At 41.5% G+C, this 18331-nt stretch overlaps 1 protein-coding gene across 1 annotated transcript in view; it reads right to left on the bottom strand.

The window, feature by feature from the left end:
- Positions 1–736: 736 nt before the first annotated feature.
- INO80C (INO80 complex subunit C) overlaps positions 737–18331 on the bottom strand; it is a 141581-nt gene continuing 123986 nt past the window's right edge. The window contains exon 6 of the mRNA XM_053715808.1: positions 737–1073. Within this exon, the coding sequence (XP_053571783.1) occupies positions 942–1073 (132 nt within the window). The 3' untranslated portion in view covers positions 737–941. The remainder of the gene's footprint in view (positions 1074–18331) is intronic.

Below are 18331 nucleotides of genomic sequence, written 5' to 3'. Positions count from 1 at the left end.
TGAGGCCAATTAGAAATAAATATATGACAGAGTTGGCATATGCCCTCTGCTTTTAAAGGCCTTATTAGGTAAAGGGCTACTATAGCGGCCCACAAAAAAGTAAAATATGATCTAACCTGTTATAGGCTCTGTTCCTTGGCTATCTCCCATAGCAGCATTCTTCAAGTATCCCGACTTTATTTAAGATAAAACAATAGCTCATTAGTTAGGGTATAGTACCTAGGTATACATATTCAGTGAAACACCCTGCATGGTTTATCCCATTTTTAGGAGCGTTAGCTGCAAAATTAGGTAACACATGTCAATTGCATATTTTAACTACACCTAATGCTTTATTTAAATAGCCTATAATAATTTTGGTGTATAATGCCCCTTTAAATTGAGAAAATAGCTTACTTAGCATGAACCTTGCCAACCTATAGAAAATCATATCTTGCTTGTTAATAATTGTAGTTCTGGTAATGTTAGCCAAAATTATTGTTTGCAATTATTAGGTACCTGTAGCATTATTTTTTTCTCTAAACCCTGTGCTTTCTCTTTTCTCCAACATTTACAGATAAGCAGAACAAACAAGGTATCTTAAAACAGATAAAAAGGAAATCTTGTTAGCTTTCAATATAATGTCCCTTTAACTATAAATATGAGCATGCAATAGCATCTTATTATAGACCACATTATATATTTAAAACAGAGGAAAACAAAGAAGATTATAGTAGTCAAATAAAATACAAGTGGGTTGGGTGAAGGGGGAAGACAAGTTTACTTGAGTGAATATAATAAACAAAATATTGAAAAAATTCAAAATAAGAATTTGCTTTATTCCATTATTTATAAAATTACATATCTAATAAACATTTGACAGCCACAACTCGTGGTATTTAGGATATTCAGCCACTTCTGGAATACTGTTCTGCAGCCTTCGTCTTCAAAACGTTGTTTTTCTACGGGACTATACTTGTTGCTTTCCTTAACGTCAGATAACCAGTAACAACATCAGTGGGAAGCATCCTTATATAATTGAATTCTTCAATGGTGCTGAATCTTAACTTGGTTTGTGGATCAGTATAATTTGCCTACAAGAAACAAAAGAAATGTATAAAAACTCAATTGCTTCTTTTAATTTTTTTGGTACCTAAAACTTCATGTAATCATTAAAGATGTGTTTCTTTCATAAGTGCAAGTACTGTAAAGATTATAAAGATTAACACTGCAAATACTTACAAAGAAGTCGATAAGATTAATGCCTGAGGTTTCAAAAGCCTAGAGTTACTCAGGAATTATACCAATCAATTTTTATTATACAACAAAAAATCCTGGACAATGTTTATTCATTTCAGTATTGACTATGATAAATTGCCGAGGTTGGTATCCCCTTGAGGACTATCCCATTAAACTTATTAACTTTTGAAATGATCAATAAACACATTCAATATGGGAATTCTCATGTAGATCAGACTAACTTTGTATGTCAATCTTACCATGCTCGGTTAGGCACCAGTTGAAATATGCCATCACATCAAAACTATGTGCAATAACCATATTCATAGCTAGGACAAAGGATGAGGATCTTGCATCACAGTTTGTCTACTACTAGTACTACAGAATCTGTCCACAAGGCAAAATTACCATATTTTTGGGCATCTTTGTTTTTAAAGTAAATGTAAAGTTGAATGAATTAGTGACGTTTTTTTAAAAATACTATTAAAAATGTGCACCTGGCACTTTAATCCATTCAACTTTACATTGCAGTGTTTTTGAAAAAAAAAACTTACCTTTTTCTTTACGAAACCCAGACCGGCGATCCTCCGCCTGCAGCTCATCTGTACTTAGCACAGCAATGACGAAACCGGCTTCCTCCGATCATGGCGTGCTCCCAGAGGCATCTAGCTCATGAGGCCACTCAACGATTGGAGGAAGCCGGTCTCGTCCTCGATATCATAAGTACAACATGAGTAGCAGGCGGAGGATCGCAGGTCTGGGTTTTCTAAAGAAAAAGGTATTTTAAAAAATGCTTCAATGTAAATTTTAATGAATGAAAGTGCCCCTGTTTTTAACAGTATTTTTAAAAACTGGTTACTCATTCATTAATTTATTATTATTATTATTATTCATTTACATTCACTTTCAGGTAAAAGGAACCTTCACAATTCTCTTTTCCGTTAATGGAAAATAATAAAATACATAAAAAAATAGAATATTCTAGCATAGCCCTGTGGGGTTCTAACTATATATTTTTTATGCCAGAATCCAGCCCTCTGACTACAGCTTCTTCCACCTGTTAATATAACAAAAAAGTCAATTTACATATAAATATTAAGTCCCAAAAGGTGAAGAGAAATAAAGCTTCTTCCACCTGCCTTAAAGATTTGTGGGTGAGTAGCAATGTCTCTTGTGGGTGTGTAGCAATGTCTATTGTGGGTGTGTAGCAATGTCTCTTGTGGGTGTGTAGCAATGTCTCTTGTTGGTGTGTAGCAATGTCTCTTGTGGGTGTGTAGCAATGTCTCTTGTGGGTGTGTAGCAATGTGTCTCTTGTGGGTGTGTAGCAATGTGTCTATTGTGGGTGTGTAGCAATGTGTCTATTGTGGGTGTGTAGCAATGTGTCTATTGTGGGTGTGTAGCAATGGCTATTGTGGGTGTGTAGCAATGTCTCTTGTGGGTGTCTAGCAATGTCTCTTGTGGGTGTGTAGCAATGTCTCTTGTGGGTGTGTAGCAATGTCTCTTGTGGGTGTGTAGCAATGTCTCTTGTGGGTGTGTAGCAATGTCTCTTGTGGGTGTGTAGCAATGTCTCTTGTGGGTGTGTAGCAATGTCTCTTGTGGGTGTGTAGCAATGTCTATTGTGGGTGTGTAGCAAAGTCTATTGTGGGTGTGTAGCAATGTCTCTTGTGGGTGTGTAGCAATGTCTCTTGTGGGTGTGTAGCGATGTGTCTATTGTGGGTGTGTAGCAATGTCTCTTGTGGGTGTGTAGCAATGTCTCTTGTGGGTGTGTAGCAATGTGTCTATTGTGGGTGTGTAGCAATGTGTCTATTGTGGGTGTGTAGCAATGTCTCTTGTGGGTGTGTAGCAATGTGTCTATTGTGGGTGTGTAGCAATGTCTCTTGTGGGTGTGTAGCAATGTGTCTATTGTGGGTGTGTAGCAATGTCTCTTGTGGGTGTGTAGCAATGTCTCTTATGGGTGTGTAGCAATGTCTCTTGTGGGTGTGTAGCAATGTCTCTTGTGGGTGTGTAGCAATGTCTCTTGTGGGTGTGTAGCAATGTCTCTTGTGGGTGTGTAGCAATGTCTCTTGTGGGTGTGTAGCAATGTCTCTTGTGGGTGTGTAGCAATGTCTATTGTGGGTGTGTAGCAAAGTCTATTGTGGGTGTGTAGCAATGTCTCTTGTGGGTGTGTAGCAATGTCTCTTGTGGGTGTGTAGCGATGTGTCTATTGTGGGTGTGTAGCAATGTCTCTTGTGGGTGTGTAGCAATGTCTCTTGTGGGTGTGTAGCAATGTGTCTATTGTGGGTGTGTAGCAATGTGTCTATTGTGGGTGTGTAGCAATGTCTCTTGTGGGTGTGTAGCAATGTGTCTATTGTGGGTGTGTAGCAATGTCTCTTGTGGGTGTGTAGCAATGTGTCTATTGTGGGTGTGTAGCAATGTCTCTTGTGGGTGTGTAGCAATGTCTCTTATGGGTGTGTAGCAATGTCTCTTGTGGGTGTGTAGCAATGTCTCTTGTGGGTGTGTAGCAATGTCTCTTGTGGGTGTGTAGTAATGTCTCTTGTGGGTGTGTAGCAATGTCTCTTGTGGGTGTGTAGCAATGTCTATTGTGGGTGTGTAGCAAAGTCTATTGTAGGTGTGTAGCAAAGTCTATTGTGGGTGTGTAGCAATGTCTCTTGTGGGTGTGTAGCAATGTCTCTTGTGGGTGTGTAGCAATGTGTCTATTGTGGGTGTGTAGCAATGTCTATTGTGGGTGTGTAGCAATGTCTCTTTTTGGTGTGTAGCAATGTCTCTTGTGGGTGTGTAGCAATGTCTCTTGTGGGTTTGTAGCAATGTGTCTACTGTGGGTGTGTAGCAATGTCTCTTGTGGGTGTGTAGCAATGTCTCTTGTGGGTGTGTAGCAATGTGTCTATTGTGGGTGTGTAGCAATGTCTTTTGTGGGTGTGTAGCAATGTCTCTTGTGGGTGTGTAGCAATGTCTCTTGTGGGTGTGTAGCAATGTCTCTTGTGGGTTTGTAGCAATGTGTCTTTTGTGGGTGTGTAGCAATGTCTCTTGTGGGTGTGTAGCAATGTGTCTATTGTGGGTGTGTAGCATTGTGTCTATTGTGGGTGTGTAGCAATGTCTCTTGTGGGTGTGTAGCAATGTCTCTTGTGGGTGTGTAGCAATGTCTCTTGTGGGTGTGTAGCAATGTCTCTTTTGGGTGTGTAGCAATGTCTCTTTTGGGTGTGTAGCAATGTCTCTTGTGGGTGTGTAGCAATGTCTCTTGTGGATGTGTAGCAATGTCTCTTGTGGGTGTTTAGCAATGTGTCTATTGTGGGTGTGTAGCAATGTGTCTCTTGTGGGTGTGTAGCAATGTCTCTTGTGGGTGTGTAGCAATGTCTCTTGTGGGTGTGTAGCAATGTGTCTATTGTGGGTGTGTAGCAATGTCTCTTGTGGGTGTGTAGCAATGTGTCTATTGTGGGTGTGTAGCAATGTCTCTTGTGGGTGTGTAGCAATGTCTCTTTTGGGTGTGTAGCAATGTCTCTTTTGGGTGTGTAGCAATGTCTCTTGTGGGTGTGTAGCAATGTCTCTTGTGGGTGTGTAGCAATGTCTCTTGTGGGTGTGTAGCAATGTCTCTTTTGGGTGTGTAGCAATGTCTCTTTTGGGTGTGTAGCAATGTCTCTTTTGGGTGTGTAGCAATGTCTCTTGTGGGTGTGTAGCAATGTCTCTTGTGGGTGTGTAGTAATGTCTCTTGTGGGTGTGTAGCAATGTCTCTTGTGGGTGTGTAGCAATGTCTCTTGTGGGTGTGTAGCAATGTCTCTTGTGGGTGTGTAGCAATGTCTCTTGTGGGTGTGTAGCAATGTCTCTTTTGGGTGTGTAGCAATGTCTCTTGTGGGTGTGTAGCAATGTCTCTTGTGGATGTGTAGCAATGTCTCTTGTGGGTGTTTAGCAATGTGTCTATTGTGGGTGTGTAGCAATGTGTCTCTTGTGGGTGTGTAGCAATGTCTCTTGTGGGTGTGTAGCAATGTCTCTTGTGGGTGTGTAGCAATGTGTCTATTGTGGGTGTGTAGCAATGTCTCTTGTGGGTGTGTAGCAATGTGTCTATTGTGGGTGTGTAGCAATGTCTCTTGTGGGTGTGTAGCAATGTCTCTTGTGGGTGTATAGCAATGTCTCTTGTGGGTGTGTAGCAATGTCTCTTGTGGGTGTGTAGCAATGTCTCTTGTGGGTTTGCAGCAATGAGTCTATTGTTGGTGTGTAGCAATGTCTCTTGTGGGTGTGTAGCAATGTGTCTATTGTGGGTGTGTAGCAATGTCTCTTGTGGGTGTGTAGCAATGTGTCTATTGTGGGTGTGTAGCAATGTCTCTTGTGGGTGTGTAGCAATGTCTCTTGTGGGTGTGTAGTAATGTCTATTGTGGGTGTGTAGCAATGTCTCTTTTGGGTGTGTAGCAATGTCTCTTTTGGGTGTGTAGCAATGTCTCTTGTGGGTGTGTAGCAATGTCTCTTGTGGGTGTGTAGCAATGTCTCTTGTGGGTGTGTAGCAATGTCTCTTGTGGGTGTGTAGCAATGTCTCTTTTGGGTGTGTAGCAATGTCTCTTTTGGGTGTGTAGCAATGTCTCTTGTGGGTGTGTAGCAATGTCTCTTGTGGGTGTGTAGTAATGTCTCTTGTGGGTGTGTAGCAATGTCTCTTGTGGGTGTGTAGCAATGTCTCTTGTGGGTGTGTAGCAATGTCTCTTGTGGGTGTGTAGCAATGTCTCTTGTGGGTGTGTAGCAATGTCTCTTTTGGGTGTGTAGCAATGTCTCTTTTGGGTGTGTAGCAATGTCTCTTGTGGGTGTGTAGCAATGTCTCTTGTGGGTTTGTAGCAATGTGTCTTTTGTGGGTGTGTAGCAATGTCTCTTGTGGGTGTGTAGCAATGTCTCTTGTGGGTGTGTAGCAATGTCTCTTGTGGGTGTGTAGCAATGTCTCTTTTGGGTGTGTAGCAATGTCTCTTTTGGGTGTGTAGCAATGTCTCTTGTGGGTGTGTAGCAATGTCTCTTGTGGGTGTGTAGTAATGTCTCTTGTGGGTGTGTAGCAATGTCTCTTGTGGGTGTGTAGCAATGTCTCTTGTGGGTGTGTAGCAATGTCTCTTGTGGGTTTGTAGCAATGTGTCTTTTGTGGGTGTGTAGCAATGTCTCTTGTGGGTGTGTAGCAATGTGTCTATTGTGGGTGTGTAGCAATGTCTCTTTTGGGTGTGTAGCAATGTCTCTTGTGGGTGTGTAGCAATGTCTCTTGTGGGTGTGTAGTAATGTCTCTTGTGGATGTGTAGCAATGTCTCTTGTGGGTGTGTAGCAATGTGTCTCTTGTGGGTGTGTAGCAATGTCTCTTGTGGGTGTGTAGCAATGTCTCTTGTGGGTGTGTAGCAATGTCTCTTGTGGGTGTGTAGCAATGTGTCTATTGTGGGTGTGTAGCAATGTCTCTTGTGGGTGTGTAGCAATGTGTCTATTGTGGGTGTGTAGCAATGTGTCTATTGTGGGTGTGTAGCAATGTCTCTTGTGGGTGTATAGCAATGTCTCTTGTGGGTGTGTAGCAATGTCTCTTGTGGGTGTGTAGCAATGTCTCTTGTGGGTTTGTAGCAATGAGTCTATTGTTGGTGTGTAGCAATGTCTCTTGTGGTGTGTAGCAATGTGTCTATTGTGGGTGTGTAGCAATGTCTCTTGTGGGTGTGTAGCAATGTGTCTATTGTGGGTGTGTAGCAATGTCTCTTGTGGGTGTGTAGCAATGTCTCTTGTGGGTGTGTAGCAATGTCTCTTGTGGGTGTGTAGCAATGTCTCTTTTGGGTGTGTAGCAATGTCTCTTTTGGGTGTGTAGCAATGTCTCTTGTGGGTGTGTAGAAATGTCTCTTGTGGGTGTGTAGTAATGTCTCTTGTGGGTGTGTAGCAATGTCTCTTGTGGGTGTGTAGCAATGTCTCTTGTGGGTGTGTAGCAATGTCTCTTGTGGGTGTGTAGCAATGTCTCTTGTGGGTGTGTAGCAATGTCTCTTTTGGGTGTGTAGCAATGTGTCTATTGTGGGTGTGTAGCAATGTCTCTTGTGGGTGTGTAGCAATGTCTCTTGTGGGTGTGTAGCAATGTCTCTTGTGGGTGTGTAGCAATGTCTATTGTGGGTGTGTAGCAATGTCTCTTTTTGGTGTGTAGCAATGTCTCTTGTGGGTGTGTAGCAATGTCTCTTGTGGGTTTGTAGCAATGTCTATTGTGGGTGTGTAGCAATGTCTCTTGTGGGTGTGTAGCAATGTCTCTTGTGGGTGTGTAGCAATGTGTCTATTGTGGGTGTGTAGCAATGTCTATTGTGGGTGTGTACAAAAGTCTATTGTGGGTGTGTAGCAATGTCTCTTGTGGGTGTGTAGCAATGTCTCTTGTGGGTGTGTAGCAATGTGTCTATTGTGGGTGTGTAGCAATGTGTCTATTGTGGGTGTGTAGCAATGTCTCTTGTGGGTGTGTAGCAATGTCTCTTGTGGGTGTGTAGCAATGTGTCTATTGTGGGTGTGTAGAAATGTCTCTTGTGGGTGTGTAGCAATGTGTCTATTGTGGGTGTGTAGCAATGTCTCTTGTGGGTGTGTAGCAATGTGTCTATTGTGGGTGTGTAGCAATGTCTCTTGTGGGTGTGTAGCGATGTGTCTCTTGTGGGTGTGTAGCAATGTCTCTTGTGGGTGTGTAGCAATGTCTCTTGTGGGTGTGTAGCAATGTCTCTTGTGGGTGTGTAGCAATGTCTCTTGTGGGTGTGTAGCAATATCTATTGTGGCCGTGTAGCAATGTCTATTGTGGGTGTGTAGCAATGTCTCTTGTGGGTGTGTAGCAATGTCTCTTGTGGTTGTGTAGCAATGTCTCTTGTGGGTGTGTAGCAATGTGTCTATTGTGGGTGTGTAGCAATGTCTATTGTGGGTGTGTAGCAATGTCTCTTTTTGGTGTGTAGCAATGTCTCTTGTGGGTGTGTAGCAATGTGTCTATTGTGGGTGTGTAGCAATGTCTCTTGTGGGTGTGTAGCAATGTCTCTTGTGGGTGTGTAGCAATGTGTCTATTGTGGGTGTCTAGCAATGTCTCTTTTTGGTGTGTAGCAATGTCTCTTGTGGGTGTGTAGCAATGTCTCTTGTGGGATGTCTCTTGTGGGTGTGTAGCAATGTCTCTTGTGGGTGTGTAGCAATGTCTATTGTGGGTGTGTAGCAATGTCTCTTGTGGGATGTCTCTTGTGGGTGTGTAGCAATGTCTATTGTGGGTGTGTAGCAATGTCTCTTGTGGGATGTCTCTTGTGGGTGTGTGGCAATGTCTCTTGTGGGTGTGTAGCAATGTCTCTTGTGGGATGTCTCTTGTGGGTGTGTAGCAATGTCTCTTGTGGGATGTCTCTTGTGGGTGTGTAGCAATGTCTCTTGTGGGTGTGTAGCAATGTCTCTTGTGGGATGTCTCTTGTGGGTGTGTAGCAATGTCTCTTGTGGGTGTGTAGCAATGTCTCTTGTGGGTGTGTAGCAATGTCTCTTGTGGGTGTGTAGCAATGTCTCTTGTGGGTGTGTAGCAATGTCTCTTGTGGGATGTCTCTTGTGGGTGTGTAGCAATGTCTCTTGTGGGTGTGTAGCAATGTCTATTGTGGGTGTGTAGCAACGTCTATTGTGGGTGTGTAGCAACGTCTATTGTGGGTGTGTAGCAATGTCTCTTGTGGGTGTGTAGCAATGTCTCTTGTGGGTGTGTAGCAATGTCTCTTGTGGGTGTGTAGCAATGTCTATTGTGGGTGTGTAGCAATGTCTATTGTGGGTGTGTAGCAATGTCTCTTGTGGGTGTGTAGCAATGTCTCTTGTGGGTGTGTAGCAATGTCTCTTGTGGGTGTGTAGCAATGTCTATTGTGGGTGTGTAGCAATGTCTCTTGTGGGTGTGTAGCAATGTCTCTTGTGGGTGTGTAGCAATGTCTCTTGTGGGTGTGTAGCAATGTCTCTTGTGGGTGTGTAGCAATGTGTCTATTGTGGGTGTGTAGCAATGTCTCTTGTGGGTGTGTAGCAATGTCTCTTGTGGGTGTGTAGCAATGTCTCTTGTGGGTGTGTAGCAATGTCTCTTTTGGATGTGTAGCAATGTCTCTTTTGGGTGTGTAGCAATGTCTCTTTTTGGTGTGTAGCAATGTCTCTTGTGGGTGTGTAGCAATGTCTCTTGTGGGTTTGTAGCAATGTCTATTGTGGGTGTGTAGCAATGTCTCTTGTGGGTGTGTAGCAATGTCTCTTGTGGGTGTGTAGCAATGTGTCTATTGTGGGTGTGTAGCAATGTCTCTTGTGGGTGTGTAGTAATGTCTCTTGTGGGTGTGTAGCAATGTCTCTTGTGGGTGTGTAGCAATGTCTATTGTGGGTGTCTAGCAATGTCTCTTTTTGGTGTGTAGCAATGTCTCTTGTGGGTGTGTAGCAATGTCTCTTGTGGGTTTGTAGCAATGTCTATTGTGGGTGTGTAGTAATGTCTCTTGTGGGTGTGTAGCAATGTCTCTTGTGGGTGTGTAGCAATGTGTCTATTGTGGGTGTGTAGCAATGTCTCTTGTGGGTGTGTAGCAATGTCTATTGTGGGTGTGTAGAAAACATAATTTATGTAAGAACTTACCTGATAAATTCATTTCTTTCATATTAGCAAGAGTCCATGAGCTAGTGACGTATGGGATATACATTCCTACCAGGAGGGGCAAAGTTTCCCAAACCTCAAAATGCCTACAAATACACCCCTCACCACACCCACAATTCAGTTTAACGAATAGCCAAGAAGTGGGGTGATAAAAAAGTGCGAAAGCATATAAAATAAGGAATTGGAACAATTGTGCTTTATACAAAATCATAACCACCACAAAAAAAGGGCGGGCCTCATGGACTCTTGCTAATATGAAAGAAATGAATTTATCAGGTAAGTTCTTACATAAATTATGTTTTCTTTCATGTAATTAGCAAGAGTCCATGAGCTAGTGACGTATGGGATAATGACTACCCAAGATGTGGATCTTTCCACACAAGAGTCACTAGAGAGGGAGGGAAAAAATAAAGACAGCCAATTCCTGCTGAAAATAATCCACACCCAAAATAAAGTTTAACGAAAAACATAAGCAGAAGATTCAAACTGAAACCGCTGCCTGAAGTACTTTTCTACCAAAAACTGCTTCAGAAGAAGAAAATACATCAAAATGGTAGAATTTAGTAAAAGTATGCAAAGAGGACCAAGTTGCTGCTTTGCAGATCTGGTCAACCGAAGCTTCATTCCTAAACGCCCAGGAAGTAGAAACTGACCTAGTAGAATGAGCTGTAATTCTCTGAGGCGGAGTTTTACCCGACTCAACATAGGCAAGATGAATTAAAGATTTCAACCAAGATGCCAAAGAAATGGCAGAAGCTTTCTGGCCTTTTCTAGAACCGGAAAAGATAACAAATAGACTAGAAGTCTTACGAAAAGATTTCGTAGCTTCAACATAATATTTCAAAGCTCTAACAACATCCAAAGAATGCAACGATTTCTCCTTAGAATTCTTAGGATTAGGACATAATGAAGGAACCACAATTTCTCTACTAATGTTGTTGGAATTCACAACTTTAGGTAAAAATTCAAAAGAAGTTCGCAACACCGCCTTATCCTGATGAAAAATCAGAAAAGGAGACTCACAAGAAAGAGCAGATAATTCAGAAACTCTTCTGGCAGAAGAGATGGCCAAAAGGAACAAAACTTTCCAAGAAAGTAATTTAATGTCCAATGAATGCATAGGTTCAAACGGAGGAGCTTGAAGAGCTCCCAGAACCAAATTCAAACTCCAAGGAGGAGAAATTGACTTAATGACAGGTTTTATACGAACCAAAGCTTGTACAAAACAATGAATATCAGGAAGAATAGCAATCTTTCTGTGAAAAAGAACAGAAAGAGCAGAGATTTGTCCTTTCAAAGAACTTGCGGACAAACCCTTATCTAAACCATCCTGAAGGAACTGTAAAATTCTCGGTATTCTAAAAGAATGCCAGGAAAAATGATGAGAAAGACACCAAGAAATATAAGTCTTCCAGACTCTATAATATATCTCTCGAGATACAGATTTACGAGCCTGTAACATAGTATTAATCACAGAGTCAGAGAAACCTCTTTGACCAAGAATCAAGCGTTCAATCTCCATACCTTTAAATTTAAGGATTTCAGATCCTGATGGAAAAAAGGACCTTGTGACAGAAGGTCTGGTCTTAACGGAAGAGTCCACGGTTGGCAAGAGGCCATCCGGACAAGATCCGCATACCAAAACCTGTGAGGCCATGCCGGAGCTACCAGCAGAACAAACGAGCATTCCTTCAGAATCTTGGAGATTACTCTTGGAAGAAGAACTAGAGGCGGAAAGATATAGGCAGGATGATACTTCCAAGGAAGTGATAATGCATCCACTGCCTCCGCCTGAGGATCCCGGGATCTGGACAGATACCTGGGAAGTTTCTTGTTTAGATGGTATGCCATCAGATCTATTTCTGGAAGTTCCCACATTTGAACAATCTGAAGAAATACCTCTGGGTGAAGAGACCATTCGCCCGGATGCAACGTTTGGCGACTGAGATAATCCGCTTCCCAATTGTCTACACCTGGGATATGAACCGCAGAGATTAGACAGGAGCTGGATTCCGCCCAAACCAAAATTCGAGATACTTCTTTCATAGCCAGAGGACTGTGAGTCCCTCCTTGATGATTGATGTATGCCATAGTTGTGACATTGTCTGTCTGAAAACAAATGAACGATTCTCTCTTCAGAAGAGGCCAAAACTGAAGAGCTCTGAAAATTGCACGGAGTTCCAAAATATTGATCGGTAATCTCACCTCCTGAGATTCCCAAACTCCTTGTGCCGTCAGAGATCCCCACACAGCTCCCCAACCTGTGAGACTTGCATCTGTTGAAATTACAGTCCAGGTCGGAAGCACAAAAGAAGCCCCCTGAATTAAACGATGGTGATCTGTCCACCATGTTAGAGAGTGTCGAACAATCGGTTTTAAAGATATTAATTGAGATATCTTCGTGTAATCCTTGCACCATTGCTTCAGCATACAGAGCTGAAGAGGTCGCATGTGAAAACGAGCAAAGGGGATCGCGTCCGATGCAGCAGTCATAAGACCTAGAATTTCCATGCATAAGGCTACCGAAGGGAATGATTGTGACTGAAGGTTTCGACAAGCTGCAATCAACTTTAGACGTCTCTTGTCTGTTAAAGACAGAGTCATGGACACTGAATCCATCTGGAAACCCAGAAAGGTTACCCTTGTCTGAGGAATCAATGAACTTTTTGGTAAATTGATCCTCCAACCATGATCTTGAAGAAACAACACAAGTCGATTCGTATGAGATTCTGCTAAATGTAAAGACTGAGCAAGTACCAAGATATCGTCCAAATAAGGAAATACCACAATACCCTGTTCTCTGATTACAGACAGCAGGGCACCGAGAACCTTTGTAAAAATTCTTGGAGCTGTAGCTAGGCCAAACGGCAGAGCCACAAACTGGTAATGCTTGTCCAGAAACGAGAATCTCAGGAACTGATAATGATCTGGATGAATCGGAATATGCAGATATGCATCCTGTAAATCTATTGTGGACATATAATTCCCTTGCTGAACAAAAGGTAAGATAGTCCTTACAGTTACCATCTTGAACGTTGGTATCCTTACATAACGATTCAATATTTTTAGATCCAGAACTGGTCTGAAAGAATTCTCCTTCTTTGGTACAATGAAGAGATTTGAATAAAACCCCATCCCCTGTTCCGGAACTGGCATAATTACTCCAGTCAACTCTAGATCTGAAACACATTTCAGAAATGCTTGAGCTTTTACTGGATTTACTGGGACACGGGAAAGAAAAAATCTCTTTGCAGGAGGTCTCAACTTGAAACCAATTCTGTACCCTTCTGAAACAATGCTCTGAATCCAAAGATTGTGAACAGAATTGATCCAAATTTCCTTGAAAAAACGTAACCTGCCCCCTACCAGCTGAGCTGGAATGAGGGCCGCACCTTCATGTGGACTTAGAAGCAGGCTTTGCCTTTCTAGCTGGCTTGGATTTATTCCAGACTGGAGATGGTCTCCAAACTGAAACTGCTCCTGAGGATGAAGGATCAGGCTTTTGTTCTTTGTTGAAACGAAAGGAACGAAAACGATTATTAGCCCTGTTTTTACCTTTAGATTTTTTATCCTGTGGTAAAAAAGTTCCTTTCCCACCAGTAACAGTTGAAATAATGGAATCCAACTGAGAACCAAATAATTTGTTACCCTGGAAAGAAATGGAAAGTAAAGTTGATTTAGAAGCCATATCAGCATTCCAAGTTTTAAGCCATAAAGCTCTTCTAGCTAAAATAGCTAGAGACATAAACCTGACATCAACTCTGATAATATCAAAAATGGCATCACAGATAAAATTATTAGCATGCTGAAGAAGAATAATAATATCATGAGAATCACGATGTGTTACTTGTTGCGCTAAAGTTTCCAACCAAAAAGTTGAAGCTGCAGCAACATCAGCCAAAGATATAGCAGGTCTAAGAAGATTACCTGAACACAGATAAGCTTTTCTTAGAAAGGATTCAATTTTCCTATCTAGAGGATCCTTAAACGAAGTACCATCTGACGTAGGAATAGTAGTACGTTTAGCAAGGGTAGAAATAGCCCCATCAACTTTAGGGATCTTGTCCCAAAATTCTAATCTGTCAGACGGCACAGGATATAATTGCTTAAAACGTTTAGAAGGAGTAAATGAATTACCCAAATTATCCCATTCTTTGGAAATTACTGCAGAAATAGCATTAGGAACAGGAAAAACTTCTGGAATAACCACAGGAGCTTTAAATACCTTATCTAAACGTTTAGAATTAGTATCAAGAGGACCAGAATCCTCTATTTCTAAAGCAATTAGTACTTATTTAAGTAAAGAACGAATAAATTCCATTTTAAATAAATATGAAGATTTATCAGCATCAACCTCTGAGACAGAATCCTCTGAACCAGAGGAATCATCAGAATCAGAATGATGATGTTCATTTAAAAATTCATCTGTAGGGAGAGACGTTTTAAAAGATTTTTTACGTTTACTAAAAGGAGAAATAACAGACATAGCCTTCTTTATGGATTCAGAAACAAAATCTCTTATATTATCAGGAACATTCTGCACCTTAGATGTTGAAGGAACTGCAACAGGCAATGGTACTTTACTAAAGGAAATATTATCTGCTTTAACAAGTTTGTCATGACAATCAATACAAACAACAGCTGGAGGAATAGCTACCAAAAGTTTACAGCAGATACACTTAGCTTTGGTAGATTCAGCACTTGACAGCGATTTTCCTGTAGTATCTTCTGACTCAGATGCAACGTGAGACATCTTGCAATATGTAAGAGAAAAAACAACATATATATAAAGCAAAATTGATCAAATTCCTTAAATGACAGTTTCAGGAATGGGAAAAAATGCCAAAGAACAAGCTTCTAGCAACCAGAAGCAATAAAAAATGAGACTTAAATAATGTGGAGACAAAAGTGACGCCCATATTTTTTCGCGCCAAATAAGACGCCCACATTATTTGGCGCCCAAAATGCTTTTTGGCGCCAAAAATGACGCCACATCCGGAACGCCGACATTTTTGGCGCAAAATAACGTCAAAAAATGACGCAACTTCCGGCGACACGTATGACGCCGGAAACGGAAATAGAAATTTTGCGCCAAAAAAGTCCGCGCCAAGAATGACGCAATAAAATGAAGCATTTTCAGCCCCCGCGAGCCTAACAGCCCACAGGGAAAAAGTCAAATTTTAAGGTAAGAAAAATGTTAAATTAAAATGCATTATCCCAAATATGAAACTGACTGTCTGAAAATAAGGAAAGTTGAACATTCTGAGTCAAGGCAAATAAATGTTTGAATACATATATTTAGAACTTTATAAACAAAGTGCCCAACCATAGCTAGGAGTGTCACAGAAAATAAGACTTACTTACCCCAGGACACTCATCTACATATAGCAGATAGCCAAACCAGTACTGAAACGAGAATCAGCAGAGGTAATGGTATATATAAGAGTATATCGTCGATCTGAAAAGGGAGGTAAGAGATGAATCTCTACGACCGATAACAGAGAACCTATGAAATAGACCCCTTAGAAGGAGATAACTGCATTCAAATAGGCAATACTCTCCTCACATCCCTCTGACATTCACTGCACGCTGAGAGGAAAACCGGGCTCTAACTTGCTGCGGAGCGCATATCAACGTAGAATCTAGCACAAACTTACTTCACCACCTCCATCGGAGGCAAAGTTTGTAAAACTGAATTGTGGGTGTGGTGAGGGGTGTATTTGTAGGCATTTTGAGGTTTGGGAAACTTTGCCCCTCCTGGTAGGAATGTATATCCCATACGTCACTAGCTCATGGACTCTTGCTAATTACATGAAAGAAAAGTCTATTGTGGGTGTGTAGCAATGTCTATTGTGGTGTGTAGCAATGTCTATTGTGGGTGTGTAGCAATGTCTCTTGTGGGTGTGTAGCAATGTCTCTTGTGTGTGTGTAGCAATGTGTCTATTGTGGGTGTGTAGCAATGTGTCATTGTGGGTGTGTAGCAATGTCTCTTGTGGGTGTGTAGCAATGTCTCTTGTGGGTGTGTAGCAATGTGTCTGTGTGGTGTGTAGCAATGTCTCTTGTGGGTGTGTAGCAATGTGTCTATTGTGGGTGTGTAGCAATGTCTCTTGTGGGTGTGTAGCATGTCTCTTGTGGGTGTGTAGCAATGTCTCTTGTGGGTGTGTAGCAATGTTCTCTTGGGTGTGTAGCAATGTCCTTGTGGGAGTGTAGCAATGTCTCTGTGGGTGTGTAGCAATATCTATTGTGGGTGTGTAGCAATGCTATTGGGGTGTGTAGCAAAGTCTATTGTGGGTGTGGTAGCAATGTCTCTTGTGGGTGTGTAGCAATTTCTCTTGTGGGTGTGTAGCAATGTGTCTATTGTGGGTGTGTAGCAATGTCTATTGTGGGTGTGTAGCAATGTCTCTTTTTGGTGTGTAGCAATGTCTCTTGTGGGTGTGTAGCAATGTGTCTATTGTGGGTGTGTAGCAATGTCTCTTGTGGGTGTGTAGCAATGTCTCTTGTGGGTGTGTAGCAATGTGTCTATTGTGGGTGTGTAGCAATGTCTCTTGTGGGTGTGTAGCAATGTCTCTTGTGGGTGTGTAGCAATGTGTCTATTGTGGGTGTGTAGCAATGTGTCTATTGTGGGTGTGTAGCAATGTCTCTTGTGTGTGTGTAGCAATGTGTCTATTGTGGGTGTGTAGCAATGTCTCTTGTGGGTGTGTAGCAATGTCTCTTGTGGGTGTGTAGCAATGTCTCTTGTGGGTGTGTAGCAATGTCTCTTGTGGGTGTGTAGCAATGTCTCTTTTGGGTGTGTAGCAATGTCTCTTGTGGATGTCTCTTGTGGGTGTGTAGCAATGTCTCTTGTGGGTGTGTAGCAATGTCTATTGTGGGTGTGTAGCAATGTCTCTTGTGGGATGTCTCTTGTGGGTGTGTAGCAATGTCTCTTGTGGGTGTGTAGCAATGTCTATTGTGGGTGTGTAGCAATGTCTCTTGTGGGATGTCTCTTGTGGGTGTGTAGCAATGTCTCTTGTGGGTGTGTAGCAATGTCTCTTGTGGGATGTCTCTTGTGGGTGTGTAGCAATGTCTCTTGTGGGTGTGTAGCAATGTCTATTGTGGGTGTGTAGCAATGTCTCTTGTGGGTGTGTAGCAATGTCTATTGTGGGTGTGTAGCAACGTCTCTTGTGGGTGTGTAGCAATGTCTATTGTGGGTGTGTAGCAATGTCTCTTGTGGGTGTGTAGCAATGTCTCTTGTGGGTGTGTAGCAATGTCTATTGTGGGTGTGTAGCAATGTCTCTTGTGGGATGTCTCTTGTGGGTGTGTAGCAATGTCTATTGTGGGTGTGTAGCAATGTCTATTGTGGGTGTGTAGCAATGTCTATTGTGGGTGTGTAGCAATGTCTCTTGTGGGTGTGTAGCAATGTCTCTTGTGGGTGTGTAGCAATGTCTCTTGTGGGTGTGTAGCAATGTCTATTGTGGGTGTGTAGCAATGTCTATTGTGGGTGTGTAGCAATGTCTATTGTGGGTGTGTCTCTTTCCTGCTTCAGGCCTGATGATCAACACCTTGCCAGCATGAAGAATAATTACACCACATCTTTTTAGCATTACATGGTCTCTCCTTCATATCTAGAACTTGCATAGTGAGATAGACACATTTTTCTGAACTTTCTAAAATGATTTGAGGAACCTGTCCGTACTGACGAGGCTTAGATAATATTGCCAGAGCATAGAGCTTTACATCATCAGGCCCTAAGTATTAAACAAACTGACAGCTATGGTGCCACAATACACAAGCCATTTTGCCTCTTCAAATTTATCTGAGAGAACACAGATCAAGAGCAATTGGTATTGGCAAAAAAAAGTATACAAAGATCTATTTGAGTTGCAGAATGAGATAATGTTAATATTAAGGATAATAACATATTTAAAGGAATATGAAACTCAAACATTTTCTTTGGTGATTCGGACAAAGTAAAACATTTTTAAAAAAAGTTCCCAGTTTGCTTCTAGTATCAAATTTTCTTTGTTCGCATTGTATTCTTTGTTGAAGAGATACCGAGGTAGGTAATACTGCTGCCATCTGATGTTCTTGCTAATGGATAACATTCTAGCAAAACTGCTACCATATAGTGTTCCAGCCACGTGCACACTCCAGGGCTAATGTTCCAGCTTTTCAACAAAAGTTACCATGAGAACCAAGTAAATTAGAAAGTTTTCTTAAAATTGCATGCTCTGTCTGAATTATGAAATAAAAAAAAAATGGGTTTCAAGTCCCTTTAAGTAATATACAGAAGCTTTCACACAACGCAAAGGTCAGAATGAAATAAGTGCATTGTGTTTTCCTTTTCATATAAGATGAACTGTAACAACAATATAATTGAAACAGACAAGGTGTTGATTATATAGTTAGTAGTGCCATCACCTTTAATGACACAGTTAACTCATACATACATTTAATTTTTCAATTTTGGCTCAGAAAAGTGTTAGCAGATGAAAATATTCAATTATTTTACTGCATAAATATGTCTGCATGTGCACCCACATATAAAATGTTGAGCCTAGTACAGCAATA

Source organism: Bombina bombina, chromosome 5, assembly GCF_027579735.1.
Source record: "Bombina bombina isolate aBomBom1 chromosome 5, aBomBom1.pri, whole genome shotgun sequence".
Classification (NCBI taxonomy): Eukaryota; Metazoa; Chordata; class Amphibia; order Anura; family Bombinatoridae; genus Bombina; species Bombina bombina.
The sequence above is the reverse complement of the archived record's forward strand: the minus strand, read 5'-3'. Positions and strand labels throughout refer to the sequence as shown.